The sequence below is a fragment of the Bos mutus genome, chromosome 7, assembly GCF_027580195.1.
Source record: "Bos mutus isolate GX-2022 chromosome 7, NWIPB_WYAK_1.1, whole genome shotgun sequence".
NCBI classification, from domain to species: Eukaryota; Metazoa; Chordata; class Mammalia; order Artiodactyla; family Bovidae; genus Bos; species Bos mutus.
Window position 1 is genome coordinate 83,522,177 of NC_091623.1, and position 22,213 is coordinate 83,544,389.

The 22,213-nt window shown below is 54.2% G+C and overlaps 1 protein-coding gene and 2 non-coding genes across 4 annotated transcripts; 2 read left to right on the top strand and 1 right to left on the bottom strand.

Annotated features, from left to right (window-relative positions):
* Positions 1–1,597: 1,597 nt before the first annotated feature.
* On the top strand, positions 1,598–18,044 carry PWWP3A (PWWP domain containing 3A, DNA repair factor). Of its 2 annotated transcripts, none has more exons than XM_070374294.1 (14): positions 1,598–1,695; positions 2,746–2,874; positions 3,446–3,531; positions 4,606–4,676; positions 6,234–6,926; positions 7,799–7,900; positions 9,589–9,659; positions 10,966–11,042; positions 11,497–11,557; positions 12,833–12,908; positions 13,173–13,223; positions 13,680–14,116; positions 15,117–15,205; positions 17,676–18,044. In XM_070374294.1, the coding sequence occupies exons 2-14, from the start codon at positions 2,818–2,820 to the stop codon at positions 17,728–17,730; spliced, it is 1,926 nt and encodes a 641-aa protein (XP_070230395.1). In that variant the 5' UTR covers positions 1,598–1,695; positions 2,746–2,817; the 3' UTR covers positions 17,731–18,044. The 2 variants fall into 2 exon arrangements, with proteins under 2 accessions (XP_070230395.1, XP_070230394.1); XM_070374293.1 differs by having other exon boundaries at positions 1,684–1,824.
* Positions 18,045–21,933: 3,889 nt separating this feature from the next.
* On the bottom strand, positions 21,934–22,006 carry TRNAF-GAA (transfer RNA phenylalanine (anticodon GAA)). Its single transcript has one exon. It is a non-coding gene; the product is annotated as a tRNA-Phe (tRNA).
* Positions 22,007–22,138: 132 nt separating this feature from the next.
* TRNAN-GUU (transfer RNA asparagine (anticodon GUU)) lies at positions 22,139–22,212 on the top strand. The gene has a single exon. It is a non-coding gene; the product is annotated as a tRNA-Asn (tRNA).
* The last annotated feature ends 1 nt before the right edge of the window (position 22,213 follows it).

Genomic DNA, 22,213 nt, shown 5'->3' on the forward strand with positions numbered 1-22,213 from the left:
GGGCCTCCTTCTAAAGCAGCACAAATGACTGGCAAAGTTGCTGAGAGAACATCCTTTAACAAGATCCATCCTTCTTGGAAGTCTGTTTGGCTTTAATTTAAAAATTTTCCCTTCTACTGGAAATGTATCATAAACATTTCTTGAGACTGAACACATTTTAAAAAATAGCTTCCATTGTGTTTTTGCTAACCAGACCTCTATTGCTGGACATTTCAGGGCCTCCTGATTTTTTTCCAAGTAACATTGCATACAACACTGCTGTACCTACATCTTTGAGCACATCTGATTATATTCTTATGATGTCCCTCGAAGTGGAAACTGCAGGGTTGGAGGGTCTGAAGCATTTCTGAGGAATCTGACAGATAACGTCAAGTCATTTTCCAGAAAGGTACCAATTCACAGGTCCAAACAGCCCCGAATTAGCGCTGCCTATCTCACAGCCGGTGCTGGGGCAGGGCCTGAGTTCTCTCCTCTTTGTTAATTTGATGATGGGAAGAAAAACATACTAAGTTTGTTCCTGAACCATGAACCGAATCAAAGATGAAAACGTATTTACACACACCCTAGCAAGGGAGCCTGTATCAGGACGGAATCTGTATTTTCTTTTCTAAAACATCTTTATTTGGCTGGGCCGGGTCTTAGTTGCCTTCACGTGGGATCTTCCTTGCAGCATGTGGGACATTTAGTTTTGTGAACTCTCAGCTGTGGCATGTGGAATCTAGTTCCCTGACCAAGGATGGAACCCTGGCCCCCCGCATTGGTAGCTCAGTCTTAGTCACTGGACAACCTGAGAAGTCCGCAATCTGGTATTTTCTAAAACGACGGAAACAGAACATCCAAATGGCTAAAGAACTGAGACACCTGCCCCCTCCCACGATATTTCCATTAATTCAGGTAAGGAGGCCATGAAGGAACCCCACTAGTCACCTCGACCTCGTTAACCCAGACTCTGATCCCCGCGGGACGGGCCAAGCGGTCACCTGTCCCTGCGTGGGCTGGGCCCTAGGGACCCGCCACGTTTGACACAAAACTTCCCAGAACGAGGCGGGCCGAGCAGCACAGGTTCCCGAACGGGCCACCCTGAATCCCAACTTCTGCCTTTGACGGGACAGACACACTCGGAGCTGAGGTGGGGGCGGGGGCCGTTTGTGGGGTCGCTACATCGCACATCTCACAGCACAGTGTCTTCACACCGACTCCACAGCGGGAAGGCAGGCCCCAGCGTGGTAGCTGCTTCCCGGGTCACCGCCCACACGAGTGGGTCATTTGTGAAAACGCACGACCCTCCTCTGATGGATGCTGGTCGGAACCGCCGTGGCGCCTCACGTCAGGCACCTCCGGCCTTGGAAAGTTCTGTAAGGCTCTCAATGGTTCCTCCAGGGCCTCGGCGGGAGGGGCCTCGAGGACCACGCGGACCCGACCGGCGCAGGCGGAAGACGGCCGGGCCTGAGCCGGGAAGATGGAGGCCGCCGCCGTCGCCGCCCACCTAGCGCCAGCCATCGCGCCCCGCGCCCGTCAGTCAGCCTCGCGCGCGCGCCCGCCCGTCACTCTGCGCCTTGCGGGGCGGAAGGGGTGGGGCCACAACGCGAACGCGGGCGTCCCATTGGTCGACGACGGGGGTGGGGCTTGGCGCCGACGCCAGGCTGGCTCCGCCCCCTGCCCGCGGGAGCGGCGGCGGTGGCGGCGGCGGAGGCGGTGAGCGCGAGCGCGGGCGCGGGCGGCGGCGCCTGGGGCGGCACGGGTGCCACCGCCGTTAGGCCGCCGCGGCTTCCTTGCCCCCAGCACCGGGCTCGGGGACGCCGCACTGGGGAGGCCAGGGGCCTGGTGAGCCCGGCAGGCTGCGCCCCTCGGGCCGGCCGTGGCGGCGGGGCTGGGCCTGGGGGGAGGGGCGAACCCCGAAAGAGGCTCCCCGGGGCGGTGATCCGCCGTGCAGCGGATCTCCCATTTCTCTTCATTGAATCTCTCTGCTCTCTGAACCTTTGCTCACTGAACTCCTCCTCTGCCTGAACCCCTTCCTCTGCGCCTTGAAGCCTCTCCTTTGCTTCTTGAGCCCCCTCCTCCCTGCCCTGAACCCACCCTCTGCTGTCTGCGCTCGTACTTCTGCTCCGTGAACCTGGCTTCCTCTCTCTGAATCGCCTCCTTGCTGTCTGAATCCCCACCTCTATTGCCTGAATCCCCCTCCCCTGCTAATGGGCCCAGTCTCCTGCTGTGGTGAACCACCCCCCAACTTTGCACAAACGAACCCCCACCCCTACCCCCCAGCTCCTCTTTTCTGTCAGCAGCCAGATCAGCCTTCCTGGTTGATGTAATGAATGGCCTGCAGCTGTCCCCGTCCTTTAAGAGCAGTCGTTTTTCTCCGATTTTATTTTTTTGCGCCGGGGTCAATTGTTAGCTCCCCAAACACGGGAGGGTTGTAAGCTTTGACCATTTAAAACGCCTCTCGTGCCGAGGTCAGAGGCAGGCCCTCAGCACGGGGACGATTTATTCAGGAGCCTTTTAAAAATAATCTAGGCGGAACCTTTGGGAGGGAATTTGACTGAATTTTATTTGTTAAAATAATCCAGGCGCCTCCCCAGGCATCAAGGCCAGTCATTTCTTTTTGGCATGGAGCCCCTCGGTACAGGATGATGGAACTGAACCATCTACTTGAGGATCAGCCAGACTCACCTTCGCCCTTAAGAATTGTGGTTGCGTCGAAGCGGGAAGCAAATGATGTTATAAACCACCGTGCAAATTTTGTTGCAGGGCACGTCGCGTCAGACCTTCAAGTACTTTGTTTGTGCCAAATCATTACCACTTGCCACATGAGTCTAAATCATGACGGATGCCAAGTATGTCCTTTGCAGATGGAAAAAGCGATTATGGCCCGCAAAGGTGACAGCCATTATTCTGTAATTTCAGGAATTAGAAATGACTTTCGGGTGACAAGTAAAATCTTTATCAGGAGATACCTAGGAGTCGCTTCAGCAAAATAATTGAGTTTGAACAGTTGGTGCTCAGATCTGTTGGCACCGGTCCTTGCTCCTGGTCTAATGGGGTTTTGGTCGAGTGCTTACAAGGTTACACTTCTGGAAGTGTCTTTTTTTTTTTTTTTCCCTCACGCTTTAAAAAAAAAAAGAATTTAGCAGTGTCAGCTATAAAAAGGCATGTAAGGCTGTAACTCAAGGAAATTTTTGGCAAGCAGCCCTGATAGTAAATAACAGGACTGTCTTGGGGACGCTTTCCAGCAGTGTGGTGGGAAGAGGGCCAAATCTTGAGGCAAGACCCTGCTTTTGGTCTCGGTCTGCTGCTGTCCCTTTGTGCCTCAGTTTCCCTGTGTCTGCAGTCCTATCTTATATTCTTTAAGAATCATGCACTGCATTTGTGTTTATATGTCGCTACTGCTTGTCAGGGTCAGCTGTGTTTTTTGGCTTGTAACAAGGTTGTGTTTTTTTTTTTAATGTAGGTCCTGGCTGGAACTGAAAAGTCAGCCAAAAATAAGAGGAAAAAAGGATATTTTCTAAACGTTCAGATACTCTCCTTAGACAAAAAGTTAAGTGTTGTGTTTTTGTAGTCCTCCTGCATGGGATTTGTGATACCCCACCCCCCGGCCAAAAAAAAGTGAAGTCTGCTCTTAAGTCTTCTCACTTCTTTGTTTATCAATGTGGTCACAGTAACCCGAAGAGGAAAACAACCAATTTTATTTTATGTATGTTTGGAAATTGAAGAATCTCTATGTGGTATTGATATCCAGAGAGATCAGTACAAAAATGGGATGGGTGTAAATTATATGCTGGTAGACTCTCGTTGGGGTTCAGGTAGGCCTGTTTCTTTCCTACAGATAGGTCTGTGTGACTTTCAGAAACGTGTGTCAGCCCCCTGCGTTCTGGGATATTTGATGTTTGAGCCTGTGCTTGTAATAAGAAACTGTTGTTTAGCATTCAGAAGGCAGATGCATGGAGGGCGCAGGGTACCATGTTACATCCCATGGTGGAAGGACACAGATGACTGGGGACGATTAAAATGGCCCAGGTTGCGCATTTCTGATGGGCGAATTCCTGATTCTAAGTAGAAAATGAAACAGGGTCAGCCCCTGCTCCTGCATCTCCGGGTCCCCATCCTTCGACCCTTCTTTCTTTAGAGCCGATCCTAAGCCTGCTTAGTCCGCAGCTCACACTTTCCCTGAGGCTGGGAAAGTAATTGAATACTCGAGTTTAAAAGGGAAGCGCATCCTTTTAAACTAAAACACACCTGCTGGGCTGTAAACAGCTTTTAGTGACATTATCATCCACTCTGGAAATCTAACAAAGGAGTTATTTGTGCAGTTGAAAGTGGGATGTACCTCATAAAAGTCACAATTTGAATTCATTTTTACTCTTAAATCCAACCAGCCTTTTTCTGTCTTAAAAGGGGAAAGGAAAAAAAAAAAAAGCCACATTCACAAGGGTCCTCGCTGCCTCTAACCTCAGGCGCTTGAATTCCTGGTTGGCAGTGACTCCTGGTTTGAGTGGAAGGGTGCGAAAGAAGAAAACGAATCTGATTCTTTTGTCATCTAAAGCAAAATATGTTTGCGAAGGTTTCGGTGGCATTGCTGGTGGCGCATAACGGGCGTCCCTGTCCCCGCAGGATTAAGGTGAAGAGCGCGGAAGCCAAGGTCCTGAGAAAGGTGCACATCGAAGACATCGCCTCCTCATTAGGTGAGAGCATGTTTTTCCGTCCCAGTGAGGTCTGGCAAGAGCACAGGGTGTTCTGGGAGAAAACAGACTTGGCCTTCTGGATGCAGAGTGACCCCGTTCCCTGTCTCTCCCCTTCCTTCAAGGAAACGTGATTTCCCTGAACTAGAGGAGCTGCTGTCTCTAACCTTCTAGAATCTGCTTCTTGAGCCCGTCCTGTCCTTGGCCCACGCCCCCGCCCCCGGATGGCCAGTGACAGCAGCATCAGGGCCCACTGGCTCCGTCCACAGCCTGCAGTGCACTCAGAAGGGGTGCGCCTCCCCCAAGAAAGGGCAAGAGGCTTCTCTTTCTGTGTGGGGTTTTTTTTTTCCACTTATCTGTAGTAAGACTGTAAAACGATTCTGTTGCTGGTCTGGCCTCCGTCCAAGGTTTAAGAAGCAGTTGGGTGTATATTTACATTTTATCGCCCAAGCCTAGGGGAGAAAAAAACGGTGTCACTGCCATCAGCCTTTTGGCCATTGGTGTCTGCAGGGCTGTGGGGGCCAAGGGCAAGGGCAGGGCGAGGCAGGCTGGTAGTGGAGCCCTGACTCCCATCCCCTCAAGGGTCAGTGTCATAGGTGAGACAGACCTGGCTGGAGTCTGGCTGAGCTTAACCCCTGGTGCACTGCCCACTCCCAGACCCACTGGGTGCCTACCTAAGAGCTTATTCCACATGCAGAGAATTTTCTGTCTTGTGAAAAGATTGCCCAGGATCTCCCAGCGGCGACTGGGAAATAGGGTCTGTTTTCCTGCATTTTCAGGGAATGGCTTTGGCTCAGATCCGGGTGCCCAGCTCAGGCAGCATCCACCACCACCTCTCGGCTGCCCTGATTGTTCGTGCAGATCGTGTTGGGGGGCTGGTGTTTATGGGCACCTTTAATATTAAACAGGGCAGAGTCCTGTGCCGAAGGAGGTGTTATTTATGCCTGCTGAGTTCTGATATTGCGTCCGTCATCTTGTTCAAATAAAGGGTGCCAGAGCCGCGCGTGGGAATGAATGAATAAACTGTGGTGGTGGGGAGGTCAGGCCGGAATCTTTGCACCTGCGATGCCGTCCACTGGCTTTGAAACGCCCTTGCAGGGAAGTGTGGACAATTTGCTGGCCCACAAAGAGCTTTTTAGGCAGCTGTTCTTACCCACCCCCACCCCCGCCGCCCCTACCCGAAAATACCCTGCCAGCAGTGTCCTTTATTTATTGACCCTGATTGAATTGAAATTGTAAGGCTGAGAGACGATTTGAGAAATATCTGAATACATTTTGTGGGCAGTATTGTTTTGAAATCTAGAGGAGTATACCAGCCCAGGCAGGGCAGGCTCAGTCAGCGTGCTTTCTGGGGAAAGGAAGCCTTGCAGCCCTGAACGAACAGCTGTGGTTTGATGCCCAAGTCCATGGTTCTGGGGAATATGCCGGTGAGAAGCATCACCCCTCTTCAGGTGTAAGGACCAGCTTTGGCGACACACCAGAGCTGGCACGGTGTTTCTGGGTGCTGGAGCCTGGGGCCCACTCAGCACCAGGTTTTGTTCCTCTTCCTCTGTCCCACAGCCTCGCAGGACGGGACTCCTGCTGCGCCCCTGGAGGAGCTGACCTACCGGCGGTCACTCCGCGTGGCTCTGGATGTCTTGAACGAAAGACAAGGGAGCTCTTTCAGGGAAGGAACGACCCCTCGGCCTCCAAGAGTGAAGCCCATGGAACCAGCCTCCTGGCCCCCCAAACCTAGCCTTTCCCCATCATTCCTTGAAGACACGGCGGGCAGTCCGGGGCCAACAAGGAGGGAACGCATGTCCCAGAGGCTGTCCGGCCTGCCAGCTGGTGAGGAGGATCTGGAGTACGGAGTGGACCACAAGGAGGGGCTCAAGAGAAGCGGAGGCCTGGATGCCCCGGCTATGTGTTCAGCCAGCGGTGGCGCTCAGGACAGGGAGGCATCCAGAAAACAGCAGGTAGACTGGATGACACCTCTCGGTAAACAAGGGAGGAACCCGGCACAGGGACCCCACTCGGGTCAGAGAGTGGCTCCATCCTCAGAGGGAGCCGGCCAGGAAGATGGTGAGACAGGGGCCGGCCCGGCAGCCCTGTGCTCGCCTCCCGGAGGCAGGGACCTGAGTCCCCTGGATGGCTGTCCCGCAGAGCACCTGGGCCTGGACAGTGGCCAGAGGCCGAGGGCTCACATGAGTCCCCACAGCCCTGCTCAGCTCGGCCCTGCAGAGGAGGCAGCAGACACCCGGCCACTGGAGGAAGGTAAAGGCCCCAAGAGGGTGAGTTGGGAGAGGTTGGCAGTGGGTTCTCCCATGGCCGATCCAGAGCCAGGCCCCAGATCTTAATGAGATCATTACCAGAACAGATCCTGAGTAGAAGTTTCCTGGGGCCTCTCTATCTCTCCACCATGCTCTAAGCACTTCAACTGCCTCCCATACTTGTGTTTTTATTTTTATTTGGCGGCGGAGGGACTGGAGGGGCACACGGTGGCCGCGTTACCGCCGTGTCTGCTCCCAGAGGATTAACTCCTTTCTCCTCCCATTGCAGAAGCCCTAATGCACTCCTGTTAAACTGGCAGGAATCTCAGAAGTGATTAACTCACTTAAAAGGCCCCTGACTTTTTCAGGATTCCCGCGTGCATGAGTTTTTGTGTGGCTGCAGCCATGCGCTATGGTTTTCTCTGTTGGGATGCTGTAGCATCCCACTTAGTTTTGAAATGCTAATTTGGAGATCTTCATTTCTGCATGGCTAGGTACCGCGCTCTGCCTGCCCACACTCGCTCCGGGTGTCTGCCTTTCTTCTTCCCCTTTCAAGGGGCCCCCTCCCCAGCAGTGGCAGTGAAGCAGGGACTACTACTTTGAAGGGGGCCAGCCCCAGAGCCGCATCCTCCCCATGTGGCCGAGTGTACCCTAGGAGGGACAGGCCCCTGGTTCATTCATCTGCCCTCCTCGCACTTGCGGCCACTCCTGCCCTGTCTCCTCTGTTGAACATGCTTTCACCGAGTGAGGCTGAGGGCAAGTCCACGTTGTGGTGGCTTTGCTCTCTGAGCTGATGTTCAGGGATCAGGGGGTGGTGCTCCCTGGGTAAGTCCCCAGGACTGTGACTAGTAAGGTCTGATCTATCCTTGTTGGCAGCCCGACCATTGTCTGAAGAGTTTATGGAGCCGAGCGCTGTGAACTCTCTCCTGGAGGAGGACGAGGATGACGAGGAGCCCCCGAGAATCCTGCTATATCACGGTGAGTGACTGGCACCTTCCTGGGGTAAGGTCCCTGACATCCCCTGTCCTGGGGAAGGTGTCTTCGCTGTTTGGCTTTTGTCCTGAACCCAGACCTCACAGAGAGGGAGCCCTGGCTCCCCTCTCTCAAGGACAAACACATGCGGGGGGGTGGGGGAGGCTCCCAGGACGCCATTTGGAGGGAATGGCGGAGGGCGGCCAAGTGAACAGGTGGGCTCTGTCACCACCGTTGGGTGTGGCCTGGCGCTGCCTCTCAGCCCTCCCAAACAGTGTCCCCACAGCAGGGTGGGCGCCCCTCCCAGGTGTACGCAGGCCCCCCGCCCCGGCGCTGAGCAGTGCACAGGTCAACTGCCCTGTCCTCCCGGGCAGGGATCGGACACAGGCCCAAGCATCCAAGCCAGCCTTGGGAAAGTTAGTTGCCTTGAACTAAACAGTTGAGGACTGGCTTCAGTTTTCCACTCACCCATTAACCATTCATCTTAACGTAGTCTAGTTTTGTTTTGTTTTTAATCTTTTTAGCCTGAGATATTTGTGCATTCAGAGACTGTGGCTAGAGCTGCACGGGGTGGTCTGGGGGCCCTTCCTGCCTGGCTGGAAGGCTGATCCGCTTTCTTGGGTATTTCCCATGGGCTCTTCCGATTGTTCTTATGGTGGCTGGTCATCCTTTACTGGGAGGGACGGTGGGGGTGTGGGTCACTCACCAAGCCCTACCCCGCTGTTGGGGGTCTGGATGCATCCAGCCTGGGGGCCTGCAGTGTGGGCTCCTGGGGCATCACTGGTATCAGTTCCCGCAGGCACAAAAAGGGGCCCCGTACCTTCCTGCAGAGGGCGTTTCTGTCCACCTGGAGGGGTCACTCAGCCCCCGGAGGCCCTAGAGTTAGCTCCTTTCTCCTGCTTTTGTCTTCCATGGGTTTTGGTTGCTGGTGTTTGGCTTGACTGCACCTGTGACTGTTGTCCTGGGTGGCCCTGTGCTCCTCCCGAGGGTGACCAGCTCTCCACTTGTGCCCCAGGTGTCTCCCCTTCCTCCATCACGGCCCCCTGTCCCTCAAAGCTCTTCCTATTGTCATATGCTGCAGCTCGGCCATGAGCCTCACTCTGGGGTCTTCGAGCAGCCTCTGTTCCCTGCTTGCTTTTGTTACCTGGTTTTTTAACGTTGAGTTATTTACTTGTTCTGGGTTTTGTTTTTTTTTTTGGTTGAGAATATAGTTAAATTTTATTCAGAAATCATTTGTAGTTACCTTATGATTATTTAAATAGTTCTTCTCCCCCCCCCCACTTTTTAAAGCCCCCAGTTTCTCAGATGAGCTTCTCAGAAATTTATTCCCCGTGTGGGGTCCTCACTGTGTGCCACGGTCTCCTTTCTGTTTATGTGCTACGTTTAAAAAGTGCTTTGCCCTGGAGTAATCTGAGACTCAGAAAAGTGGCAGAGGTGGCACTGCGCCCCTGCTGGTACACGCGTGGTCCCCACCAGGAAATCCATGCGCACCCCAGCTGCTGGTGGCCAGCACCTAGGTTCCAGGGTCAGGAGTGCACCCTGCCTTCCCAACTCTTGGGTCTGTCCCAGGCACCACGTTAACACTGGGCTTGAGCAGCATCTCTGTGGTTGTGTTTTCTCAAGCAGCTTTGTCTGGTGCTCAATATGGATCTAACATGTCTCTTTTTTGCTTTTTTCTTTCCTTTAAATTCTAGAACCACGTTCATTTGAAGTAGGGATGCTAGTCTGGCATAAATACCAAAAATACCCCTTCTGGCCGGCCGTGGTAAGAACACCTCTCTGCTTCCCGCTCGGTCAGTTGGTTCCCTAGTGTGCAGCCCAGGGTGCCCCATTCTAGACACTGGGCCCGGACAGGGTTTTCACTGTTGTTGCTGGTGAAACGGTGGGTCCGTGAGCAACAATGTAGAGACAAGTTCACCTAAGCAAGGGGTCTCAGCCTCCCGGCACTGCTGAGAATGAACCTCGTAGGTTAGGTTTTCACCAAGCAGCTTTAGAAAGGCCAACTCTGAAAAAATGCCCAGTATTTGCTCATTTTAAATTTTGTACATTTGAGTTTTTTGGTTTGTAGGTTAGGGTGTAGGTCTACCACGTATGTAATCGCAGGTGTTTGAGGTTTTGGCTGTACCCTCAGTGGGGTGGACACCCTTAAACATGGTCGTACCTCCTCCAAGTGCCTGAAGGGTGCACACAGTGGGTCAGGTGGAGAATTTTTGAGCCAGGGCACCACCCACCTGCCTTTGCCCCTTCTATTTTCGCCTGAATTTATCCTGTGTCCTCTTCCAGCAGGGACAGGATTCTCAGGGTTCTAGCTATAGGTCTTTAATTTGGGGAAGAGGCAGTGAATTGGAAGGTCTCTGCCCTGTGGAGCAGCTTTCTTTGCTGTAGTGAGTCTCGGCTCACGCAGTCAGCATGGCCTCCAGGCACGTGACTGGCAGTCTTGGGAAGGACAGGATTAAACCTGCGTGGTGTCTGTGGAAAAAGCTTGGCCATGCAGGTGAACCTGGCTCCCCTGCAGCTCCTCGGCAGTTGGGACCTGACCGTCGGGGCTCCTTCCCTTCCTCTAGCGCTTGCTTGCCGGAGGCACCATGTCCCCCTGTGGTTGGCAGCCTTCTCCGTGCCCCTCCCTGTTTACCAGTTCCCAGGGGAGCTTTTGGTTAACTGGGGCCAGCACTGTAAATTCCCAGTGAGTACAGGAAATGGGGTAGTCAGGCCAGCCACCCCCTGGCTGTGGACCTCCCCAAGCTCGCTTTACTTGTCCCCCAGAATGAGGAGGAACGTGCCCTGAGCCTGAAAAGACTCAGCGGGAGGAAGGGCGCTCACAGCGGCTGGTTCCTCTTTTATAAAACTGACCAGAACCCACCCCACCCACTTCTGCTCAGCTGTAACAGTGCTGGGAGCCGGGTAGTGCTTGCTGAGCATTTCCTCGTGTCAGCTGTGCCCTGGTCACCCCGGGCCAGCCACCTTTCTTGTCACACACTTGACAAGGTGACACCACGAAAGTGTTGAAAACACAAACACAGCCTCCTGGGTCCTGGGTGCTGGACACCTTGTGTTCTTGGGTCTGCCTACAGGTCAAGAGCGTCAGGCGGAGAGATAAGAAGGCGAGCGTGCTCTTCATTGAAGGGAACATGAACCCCAGAGGGAGAGGGTAAAGCACCGTTATCTGCTCTGCCCAGTGCTCTAGGTGGGGGGGCCCTGAGGTTGACCCCTGATGGAGCACCCCCACAAAGGCTGTATTGAGACACCTGGCCAGACAGTTGGGTTTTCCAGACTGCTTGTCGGCTTCCAGAATCAGCCCTGCTGGATGGCCATGGGCCCCCACAAACCACAGCACAGTTCGCTCCCTGAAGGCCTGTGAGCAACCCCCTGCCAGGTGACCATTTGGTAATCCCCACAGACCTTTATCGTGGGACAGAAGCACCGTCTGCCCAGAGCCAGTCTTAGAAACACCCCACTGCCAAGGAGGGGGTGCCTAGGGACCCCTGGAGGTACACCTGGCTCCCTGGGGCCTCCTCCCCCATGAGTGGGGCTCTCCCAGAGGAGGGCTGCTTTTGGGTCATGAGATGGCACCAGTCCCATTAATCTCTGCTTTCTGCTCCTAGTATCTCAGTGTTGCTCCGACGACTGAAGCACTTTGACTGCAAAGAGAAGCAGGCGCTTTTGGTGAGTGGGTGATTCCTTATGCTGCTCTGAGCTGCTGGCTTGGTGGTTGGTAACCCTGTCCCCCGCCCCGATGTGTACTTTCAGACACTGGCCATCGCAGGAGTGGCACTCGGCCCCGCCTCCTCTGCTGGAGGTCATCACCCTAGAGTCTCAGTCTCCAGGGAGGCTGCCCACCATTCCCCCTGACCCTGTGCAGGGTGGCTGTTTGGTAGTGGACAGGGTGCCCCCTGGAGGGGAGGTGGTAGGGCTCAGGCTGAGGCCAAGGGCCCTGAGCTGCCCCCAGATGGGGTTGTGATTCTGTGGACTGCGCTCCTCAGGGAGGCCACCTCATGGCCCTGTGACCCGCCTGTCTGCGCCCTGGGAACTGGTGCAGGCAGAGCACTGTGTCTAATTTGAGATAGTGCTTTGTGTCAGCTCCACCTTGATGCCAGCGTCTGCTTGGCCCAGTCAGAGGGTTCAGGCTCTGTGTGGGATGAGGCTTCCCTGCTTGGGAAGCAGCGTCTTGGACGTGGACAGTGAGCTAGGGCCTAGGGTATGTGGGGGCTGTTTGGAAGGCCGGCACCTATGTGGAGCGCATCCTTGGGCTTTCAGGAATGATGGTGGGGGGCAGGAGGAGAGCAGGAATTGAGGTTGAGATCATGTGCATTAAATACCAGGGGGATGCCTAGGTTTGCAGAGATGGCATGTCGTCCATAAATGACCTGATGTCTGGGCATCCCTCGCTATTCTCCTATTTCCTGGAAATGGGCTGTGGGAGTGGCTGTCTGTCCTGGGGCCAGACCCCAGTTGTCCCAAGTGCCTGTCAGCGAGCCTGGCCACGGCCCGAGCACTCTCCTCACCCTAAGTTTCCTGCCTGCTCCCATCAGACACCTGTGGGTCTTGGGCTGGTCTCGCTGGTCCTCCCAGCTCAGGGGTGTCCCACCCTGGGGGCAGCACCCTCCTCCCACCAACACTCTGGGAGGAGTGTTTGTTTGGAGTCGCAGGCGCAGAGGCTTCTCCTGTGGGCTTAGTCTCACACACCCTATGTCCTCTCCTTCTGCTGGCCCATCGGCTGCAGTGGGGTGGGGTCTCTCCGTTCCTGTTCTCAGGTCTGTGCTTCTCTCTTGGCCCTGAGGGCTCGGCCCATGAGTGACCATTTTCTGAGCAGCCTCGGCCTCAGACGTGCCTCGGGAGCCCTGCTCAGGTTCCTTCCTGGCCGAGGGACTGAGGACACAGGACGAGGGAGGCGCTGCCTGCGGCCTCCTGCTGACAACCGCCGTCCGGGTCTCATTGCAGGACGAGGCAAAGGAGGACTTCGCCCAGGCCATCGGCTGGTGTGTCTCCCTCATCACTGACTACAGGGTCCGGCTCGGTGCGTGGGGCTGGGGCAGTGATGTGGGCTTCCCTTCATGTCCCCAGGGTGAGCACAGCCTGGCCCTCAGGTGGGCTTCTCCTCTCCATCCTGGCTCCAAACAGGACAGTTTCCTTTGCATGCAGGTGGTTTCCATCCACAGGGGCTCACTGCCCGGGGCGGGGTAGGGTGCTCTGCCAGTTCCTGATCGCAGTCGAGGTGTACACCCGGCAGGCAGCTTGGTACCGTCAGTCCTGTGTAACCAGCACCCCTCCTGCCCTGCAGGCTGTGGCTCCTTCGCCGGCTCTTTCCTGGAATACTATGCGGCTGACATAAGTAAGTCACCAACTCCTTCAAAGCAGGATTTGCTTCCTAGCCATCGAGAAGCGGCAGTTTCTCTGTCTGATATCTGGATGGGCTGTGCAGTGGGCAGCGCGTCTCGAGCCTGAGGCTGACCGTGCAGCCGCCCCCGGGTCTCCAGGCCCCACGGATCCCCTGCTGAGGGGCCCCCACCTACCGTCTGTACTTGTAGCCACTCGCCAAGTGTGCAGAGCTGGGGCATCTGGGTGGCTCCTCCCCTCTGCCTCTTCCTGGGCATTTTCAGTGGCACTGGTCCTTATGGAGCAGTGCAGATGAGCTGATGCTGGTTCTGTGGGGTGGGCAGTAGGGGGCAGAGCTGGGAAGGGCGGTGAGGGTCCTGTGGGGGTTCCTGCCCAGATGGGGTGTCCTGGCCCCTTCCCACATGGTTGCTGAGGGCGCCCAGTTAGGGGAAGTTTTCTGCTTCCTTCACAGGCTCCCCTGTCCGCAAGTCCATCCAGCAGGACGTCCAGGGGACGAGGTTCCCCCAGCTGAGTGGGGGAGATCCCGAGGAGCCTGTGGCTGGGAGCCCACAGGGCAGGAGGCCAGCCTACAGGAAGGTGCTGCCCGACCGCTCGCGGGCCGCCCGGGATCGGGCCAACCAGAAGCTGGTAGAGTACATTGTGAAGGCACGGGGCGCCGAGAGCCACCTGCGGGCCATCCTGAGGAACAGAAAGCCATCCCGGTGGCTGAAGACCTTCTTGAGCTCTGGCCAGTACATGACCTGTGTGGAGACCTACCTGGAGGACGAGGAGCAGCTGGACCTGGTGGTCAAGTACCTGCAGGGTGTGTACAAGCAGGCGGGCTGCCAGCTGCTGGCACGTGGGCACGGAGACGGCATCCGTTTCATCCTGGACGTGTTACTGCCTGAGGTGAGTGGTCAGTGGGTCCTCCACGTGCAGGGTGTGTGTGTGGGGGGAAGGTCTCCCAGGGCGTGCAGCGAGGTGGAGGGGCCAGGTGTCGTTTTCCATCCTCTTCCCTGAACCTGGTGCCACCTGAGCCTCAGTTCAGAGAGGGCACTGCGGATGGGAACAGAACGTGTGGGACTGCCAGAAGGCTCAGGAACACTGAGCTTTGTAACCGCAGAGAATTTCAAGTACGTTAAAAAATAAAGCAACTCTGTGAACCCTCATGTGTCCATTCCCATCTGCAGCAGTGGCCTTGCTCCATATGCTCCTCCAGCCCCTTCTTCTGGACACACTGTAATGTGAGTGTAGGAAGGGTGACCCTGCCCCCTGGGGACACTGAGGGTTTCTGAGGTTGTCACAAGTCGGATGCTTCTGGCATAGAACAGGACGCTGCTCTACCCTCTACAGCCCAGGACGGCCCCATGTCAGCCGTGCCCAGGTGAGGGATCCCTGGTTGGAACGAGAAGGACTTTGTAAGAATTTTGAAGTGACTGCAATACACTTTCATCTGGAGTAACTAACAGTGATCCTGTGATACCAGACGTCTAATGTGTATTCAGTTTACCACTTTGTGTTTTTTGTTTGTTTTGGTTCACTCAGATTTTTACAGCTGCTTTTTGTTTGGCGGCCTGCCTTTTTTGGAGGTGGGGGAGGGTGCTGCTTATCTTGCTTATGGAATCTTAGTTCCTGACCAGGGATTGAACCTGGCCTTGGCAGTGAGAGCACCAAGTCCTAGCCACTTGGCGCCAGGGACATCCTGGGTCCTGCCTTTCTCTGCTTTGAGTGCCATGAACTCTCATCTTGACGATTTCACTGGGAGCAGAGATTTCGCAGATGGTGTGCATGTGTGAGTCCGGTGCTGGGAGGGCCCTGGCGACTGGACTGTCCACCTTTGTGGTCTTCTCCAAGCCTGGTGTGAGTGGCCACACACGGCCCAAGCCTGACCCGTGCTGCCTCTTTGCAGGCCATCATCTGCGCAATCTCAGCAGTAGATGCAGTGGACTACAAGACGGCCGAGGAGAAGTACATCCGAGGACCGGCGCTGAGCTCCCGGTAGGTGGGCCACACACTGTGTCCCGAGGGCTCTGTCTCTGCATGCCGGTGGCTGGGCCTTTGGGCCGCTGGTCTGAGTGGGCAGAGCTGCGCCCACCTCATCTGAACTGATCCTCAGGGCTGACGTCCACCTCCCCCTTGTCCTCCCCTGTCACCTCACTGCCATGGCTGTTTGAGGAAACCTTGAGATTAAGCGGCAGCTGCCGCCTGCTGTCCCTGGCTGGCAGGAAGAATGCAGTGATCAAGATGTTCCTCTACATCCATGGTGAACCGCCCCAGGCTGGCCTCCCAGCCCCTAATTCCGGCTCTGGGCCTGCTGCCAGGCTGGCTGGGAGCAGGCCGGCCGCGTGGCCCTGACAGGCTGAAGACTCAACTAGGGTCTTGGGCCAGGGCCGAGCAGGCGCTCACAATGGAGTCTGTCCCTGGTCTCAGTGGTCAGCTGGCCATCCATGTAACCGCATAGAGAGCAGGTGCTCTCGGAGACCGAGGTCCAAGTGGCCCCTCACCATCCAGTGCCTCCCTCAAGCTCAGGCGCCAGTCAGAGGGTGTCCTGTCTCAGGCGGCGGGGTGGGGGGTGCTGTGTGCTGCACAAGTCACTGTCTGCTGCCTTGGGGACACAGTCCAAGCGGCTGAGCCTGGGCGGCCAGGGTTCCATTGGGCTGGGTTTTAGTTGTCCAGCGGGTCCATCCCAATGTACCCACCTCCCCCATCTTCTCACACCATAGTTGCATTTAGTTCTTATACACAGGTCATTGAACCTTCACACAGAGACAAGGTCAGGTCTCCTTGTGGGGTCCTTAGGCTGCCGTGTCCCATTTCCCTCAAGGGCATCCCCTTCAGGGTCACGTTTCTTGTCTAGCCTGAGAGGAGCGGCCACTCACCTACCTGATAATAGATAGTCACTTAAGGCCGACTTGATACTTCATCTTCTTTCTTTGTAGTTTATTTTTTTTCCATTGTGGTGAAATATACATAATATTCACCACGTTCCCTACTTTTAAACATACATCGTAGTGGTATTAAGCTCATTCATATTGTCGTGTAGCATCCGCGCCATCTCCAGGACACTATGAAACCGTGTCCCCACTGAACACTCACTTCTTGTTTAAGGGATGACGGAGGTTGTTCGTTTTTAATAGACATGTAGTTGATTTATAACGTTACATTATTTTCAGGGAAACAGTAATTCAGTATATATGTATGTTTGTTTGTGTATATATCTTTTTTTTTTTTCAGGTTCTCTTCACTACAGTTTGTTAGAAGATATTGAGTGTAGTTCCCTGTGCTTTATAGTTAATCTTTGACATTTATTTTATACATAGCAGTCTGCATCTGTTAAACTCCTGATTGATCCTTCCCCTAACCCTTCCCCTGTGATGACAATAAGTTATGTCTGTGAAGTCTGTGTTTTGTAAAGAAGTTCTTTTGTGTCATATTTTAGATTCCACATATAAAGTGATATCACACAGTATTTGTCTTTCTCCATCTGATTTACTTCATTTAGCATGGAAATTTCCTGGGTGGTTGGGACACCACATTCTCTCTACTGGGATCAGGTTCCATCTGTAGCTGGCAACTAAGATCTGGCACAGCATGCTGTGTGGCAGAAAAAAAACTACAAATATTTCACTTAGTATAATAATCTCTAGTTGCATCCATGTTGCTACAAATGACATTATTTTATTCTTTTTCATGGCTGAGTAGTAGTCCATCGTGTATGTGTATACATCTTTATCCAGTCATCTGTTGATGGACATTTAAGTTGCTTTCATGCGTTAGCTGCTGTCAGTAGTGCTGCTATGAACATTGGGGTGCATTATCTTTTGAACTACAGTTTTATCTGGATATTTGTCCAAGAGTGGGACTGCTGGATCATACGGCAACTCTATTTTTAATAATTTTGAGGGGAGCCTCCATCCTGTTCTCCACAGTGGCTGTACCAATTTACATTCCCACAAACAGTGGAAGGTTCCCTTTTCTCCACACTGTCTCCAGCATCTGTTATTTGTAGACTTTTTAACAGTGGCCATTCTGACCAGTGTGAAGTGAGACCTTATTGTAGTTTTGATTTGCATTTCTCTATAATGAGTGATGTTGAGCATCTTTTCATCTGCCTTTTGGCCATCTGTCTTCTTTGGAGAAATGTCTATATAAGTCCTCTCCATTTTTCAATTGCATCATTTGTCTTCTGGTTTTGGAGTGGTATGGGTTGTTTGTATGTTTTTTGGTTATGGAGTGGTACTATCTGTTCGTATATTTTGAAGATTAAGCCCTTGGCAGTCACATCACGTGCAAATATTTTCTCCAAGTCTGTAAGCTGATGGTTTCCTTTGCCTTGCAAAAGCCTGTAAGTTTGATTAGGTCCCATTTGTTTATTTCTGCTTTTATTTCTGTTGCCTTGGAAGATTGTTGACGTTTATTAAAACAAAATTACTGAGTAAAATGAGGTGATCTCCTTTTGTTTTTGCAGGGAAAAAGAAATATTTGATAACCAGCTCCTAGAAGAACGGAATCGGCGATGCTGAAGCAGGCGGTGGCAGTGCTCCATGCCTGCGCTCTGGGGGCCGGGCAGGCCGTTTGCCTCCTTCTGTCTGTGGGTTCTGTTTTCCTGGCTCTTGTGGAAGGTATACTTCCCAACAGAACAGGCTTTTAAAGAAAAGAAACACTTTATTTTTTATTTTATTTTTTTTTAAATTTCACATCATTACCTGTGACTGTACTGTGTAGGTTCATAGAAGGTGCACATTTGTTTTTTATGTTAAAAAGCATTGTATCTGACATTCAACAGGAGTTTTAAAGACATACAAGTGTGCTGCTCCCGGCACAGTGTGTTTTTCCATTTGTTTCTCTCTTCTGTGCGGTTCCTCTCACACTGGCTCCTGAGTTTGCTGTGCCTCTGTTCTGTGTTTTTGAGAAAACCCGGTGTTTATGAGAGGCAGCCCAGAGACCAGCTGCCCTCCGCACTCTTGCCTCTGCTGGCACTCGGGCAGGGGAGAGGCAGACCTTGAACCTCTCCAGCCACATCCTCCTCGGTCTCTCTGTGGGTTTCTCCACCCAGCCCACTCCTGGGCCGGTGTGACAATCCCTAGTGGTCATTGCTCCCATCCAGCCTGGCCAGGGTCACTGTGCATGTGGCCTGGGCTGTGGGGTTGTGGCCTGGCACCTGCGGAAACCAGCCCTTTGTCTTAAAGCCAGAGCATGGATAGGTCCCCTGCCGCCCGAGGGTCCCAAGCTAGGGGCCCCCACTTCGGAGACAGTTGCCTGAAGGCTGGGTCCTCTGTGCGGTCACAGAAATTCTATACACCACAGATTATGTATTCTAAGCTGACGTGGAGCTGCTTGTGGAAGGAGACAGCCAGGTCCCCACTGTGATGGCTGCACCACAAAGTCTGAGCCTGGCCAGTGGGGAGAGGTTCTTGTGGGGGTTAGGGAGTTGGAGGGGTGAAGGAGTGGGCCCTGACCAGAGTGGAGTGGTCCAGGAGGAAGGAGGTATAGCCATCACTGCAGGCACCAGGCACCGGCATGTGACCTCTCTGCTGGTTTTGCATGACCCTGAGCAGAGGTGCAGCCGCTGGCCCGAGGTCCGGCTGAGCCACCCTCCAAGGAGACCCCAGGGGTGTCCTGGCTGGGCTGACTTGGAAGGACTCACCGCTTCTAGAAGGTGCTTTGACAATGAGCCTTCTTCAAACAGGTCCGGGTGGAGAGCAGTACGCTCTTGGGGGCAGGGGACCACATGAACTATTCCATTACCGTTGGGTATTTTTATATATCTGTTCTGAGGTCTGCTTGTGGAACTGAACTGTTGAGACTGGAATTAAAGGCCGTTTTGCAGCCCTGCTTATTCTTTTCTGGGATCCGCCTGCAGCCCACCATGTACAGGCACTCAGGCAGCCACATTGTCCCCAACAACTGCTTCTGGAGGCCCTTAACCCTGCTGGGGAGGGGGTTCCCACACCAGGCCGAGTAGAGCAGGTGTCTATAGATGCACTGTGCCCTGCTGAGCAGATGTGTTGGGGGCTTCCGCCGCCCCCCCCCACCCGGTGTCTCAGCTCTCACTGTGTCTTGTGTTCTGTGGATTCTGAGCATGTCTGTCTTCAAGCTTTGTCCCTCCACCAGGGCAGGCGGTGGTAGGTGGGACCTGCTGATGCCCCCAGGTGGTATCGGGCAGCGGTAAGGAAGCTGGAGCCAGCTGACCCAACTGGCTCACCAGGTGAGGGATGTTCAGAAGGGCCTGCCAGCTGGCCCCAGCTCCCTGGGGAAGTCAGCACACGGATTGCTTCTGAAGCATCAAGAAGACATACCCAGCACAGCACCCAGCACAGGAGTGCAGGCAGGGGCCCCCACCAGCTGGCCTGTGGCCTCCTGCATCCCTGTCCTCCAAAGCCCCAGATTCCCTGCACCCCGTCACCTGCGGTCCCCCCTCAGCCGTCCTGGGCTCCAGCCAGCTAGAAAAAGCTGCCTGCGCCTCTGCACGGCCACCTTGCTGCCCCCAGGTCTGGTCATCTCCCACGTGGTCACACTCCCAGTCTGCCCTCCCTGACCCTCCTTCCACCCAGACCCCAGAGCTCATCAGTACGCTCTTGCTGCATTTGCTTCACCTGTCTGGCTCCAGCCCGGATGGCGTGAGGGGGTGATCAGACCCCCAATGGAAGGAGGAGCACATTTCAACAAAACTGCTTCCTGGGGAGGAGTTCCCTGCGTTTACTTGGGCACTTCTTTAAGCCCATCATCATTCGGGAAATTGATTAAAACGAGGAATGCCTGGCACACGCGAGCATGCTGAGAATCTCAAATCAGCTATGCATGTCTGGGCAGTGTGGTCATGGCCTCTCAACTCTGAGGCGGGGCTTCTCCCTCCAGGCTTTCCTGTCAGGGCACCCCCTCCCCCAGCCCCTGCTCCCGTTCCTTCCCCGCCCTGCAGCTTCCCTCTGCCTCTGGCCCCTCTGCCTTCCTCCCTGCTCCTCCTCTAGCCCTGCTCCCCACCCCCACCCCCCCTCCCTGTCTTCTTCATCCTCCCTCCCTGCCTGCCCTCTTGTTTACTCCCTGCCCCATCAGACCTGCTTCTGGTGGGTTGCCTGTTTGAAGGTTCTCCCAGGACACCCCAAGCTCCTGATCAGGCTCTTCCTCCCCATCCAGTGCCTGAGTTGTCCAGCCCTGCATCAGCAGTGAAACCGGCCCCTGCTGTCCAGAAACTACATTCTCCTGTGCGCCACTCTGTGGTCTCAGATCTCCATCTGGGGCTGCACCATCTGAAGGCTTGGGTGGGGCTAGGGGCTCGGCTCCCAGGTGCCTGGCTCACAGGACTAGGACGTGAGGAGAAAACGAGCTCTTTAAAGCTGTGACGTGATCATGGTGGCGATGTATCCACATTGGTTCCTGAATCGTGAACGTGAGTGTAAGATGTTAGCAATAGGGGACACTGGGTGTTGAGCATAGCAAGCTCTGTACTATGTTCACAACTTTTCTCTGAATCAACAGTTTATTTATGGCTGTGCTGGGTCTTCTTTGCTGTGTGTGCTTTTTTCTAGTTTCGGAAGCAGGGACTACTCTAATCGCAATGTGTGGTCTTATCACTGCAGTGACTTCTCTTGCTGCTGAGCACAGGCTTTAGGGCCCCCTATGTCAGTAGTTGTGGCTCTCGGGTGCTAGAACACAGGCTCAATAGCTGTAGCACAAGGGCTTAGTTGCTCCAGGGCATGTGGGATCTGCATGGACCAGGGACTGAACCCGTAACAACTGCATTGACAGATTCTTTACCAATGAGCCACCAGAGAAGCCTCCCGCCCCCCACCACCACCGTAAATTTTTTTTTTTTTTTTTTTACTTATTTGTTTTTGGCTGTGCTGGGTCTTCATTTTTTAAATTAATTAACTTATTTGGGTTTATTTAAAATTTTAAAACAAAAATCCAGCTCCACAGCCTGGCCAGTCTTGGGAACTGAGGACTTGTAGGGTTCCCCTCGGCCCCACTTGCTCTTTACTCCTGCATGTGCTGGAGATGGATGGTGAGGGCGGCCAGATCCCACCTGCCCCTGCCCGGACCTCTATCGCCAGGCTCCCCGACACCCCTGGGCTGGTCCTCGCCCGCCAGGAGGAGCCCTGCTGCTCACCTGAGTTCCCCCGTTTAAGAATCAGTTTCCCTATACGTAAAATGGGTAGAACAGGTGCCCCACAGGATTGTCACAATTAAACCACATAGGAGGGACTTTCCTGGCAGTCCACAAATAGAGTCTGCCTGCTAATGCAGGAGTCACGGGTTGGATCCCTAGTCAGGAAGATCCCACATGCGTTGGAGCAACGAAGCCCCTGCGACACAACTACTGTCCCGCTCTGCGAAAACAGAGAAAAGCCTGTGCAGCAGCAGACTCAATGAAGCCAAATATAAATACTTAACTTTAAACACACACACACACACACACACACACACACACACACACACACATCGGAGACAAAGATGTTTTTGCAAACTCCCTTTTGCCGCTTTTGGTGTTTAGCAGTGTTTCTTTTTACAATTAGCATTCGTTCTAATCCTACCTACTTAAAATACATTGGAAATCGAGGTAGGAGAGGGCGGTGCTTTGGGGCTGGATTCACAGTTTTGGGGATTGGCGGGGCGGGTTTGAGGCCTTTTTCCATTCAAGCCCTCCCGCGTTGGCATAAGCCAATGTCAACATCCACACATCAGCTCTGAGTCAAAGAGAAGGATGATGCTAGCAGCGCCAAAACTTTTGCCGAAACCCGGGATCGAACCAGGGACCTTTAGATCTTCAGTCTAACGCTCTCCCAACTGAGCTATTTCGGCTAGATAGCAGGGGCCGTCCTCGCGTCCTGACTCCGCCCCGCTCTGTGCGGCTCGCACGCAGACGTAGCTCGGGCCGCCCATGCGGGCCGCGCATGCCTCGTAGGGTCGCGCCTGCAACTCAGCCGCAACGCCGTCTCTGTGGCGCAATCGGTTAGCGCGTTCGGCTGTTAACCGAAAGGTTGGTGGTTCGAGCCCACCCAGGGACGG

What these genes read in the sequence shown, in the direction of transcription:
- PWWP3A (XM_070374294.1), top strand. Translation starts at nt 2,818, where the DNA reads ATGACGGATGCCAAGTATGTCCTTTGCAGATGGAAAAAGCGATTATGG. An exon ending in ATGAACCCCAGAGGGAGAGG is followed by an intron (nt 11,043 to 11,496) that starts GTAAAGCACCGT and finishes TTCTGCTCCTAG; the next exon opens with TATCTCAGTGTTGCTCCGAC. An exon ending in ATACTATGCGGCTGACATAA is followed by an intron (nt 13,224 to 13,679) that starts GTAAGTCACCAA and finishes CTTCCTTCACAG; the next exon opens with GCTCCCCTGTCCGCAAGTCC.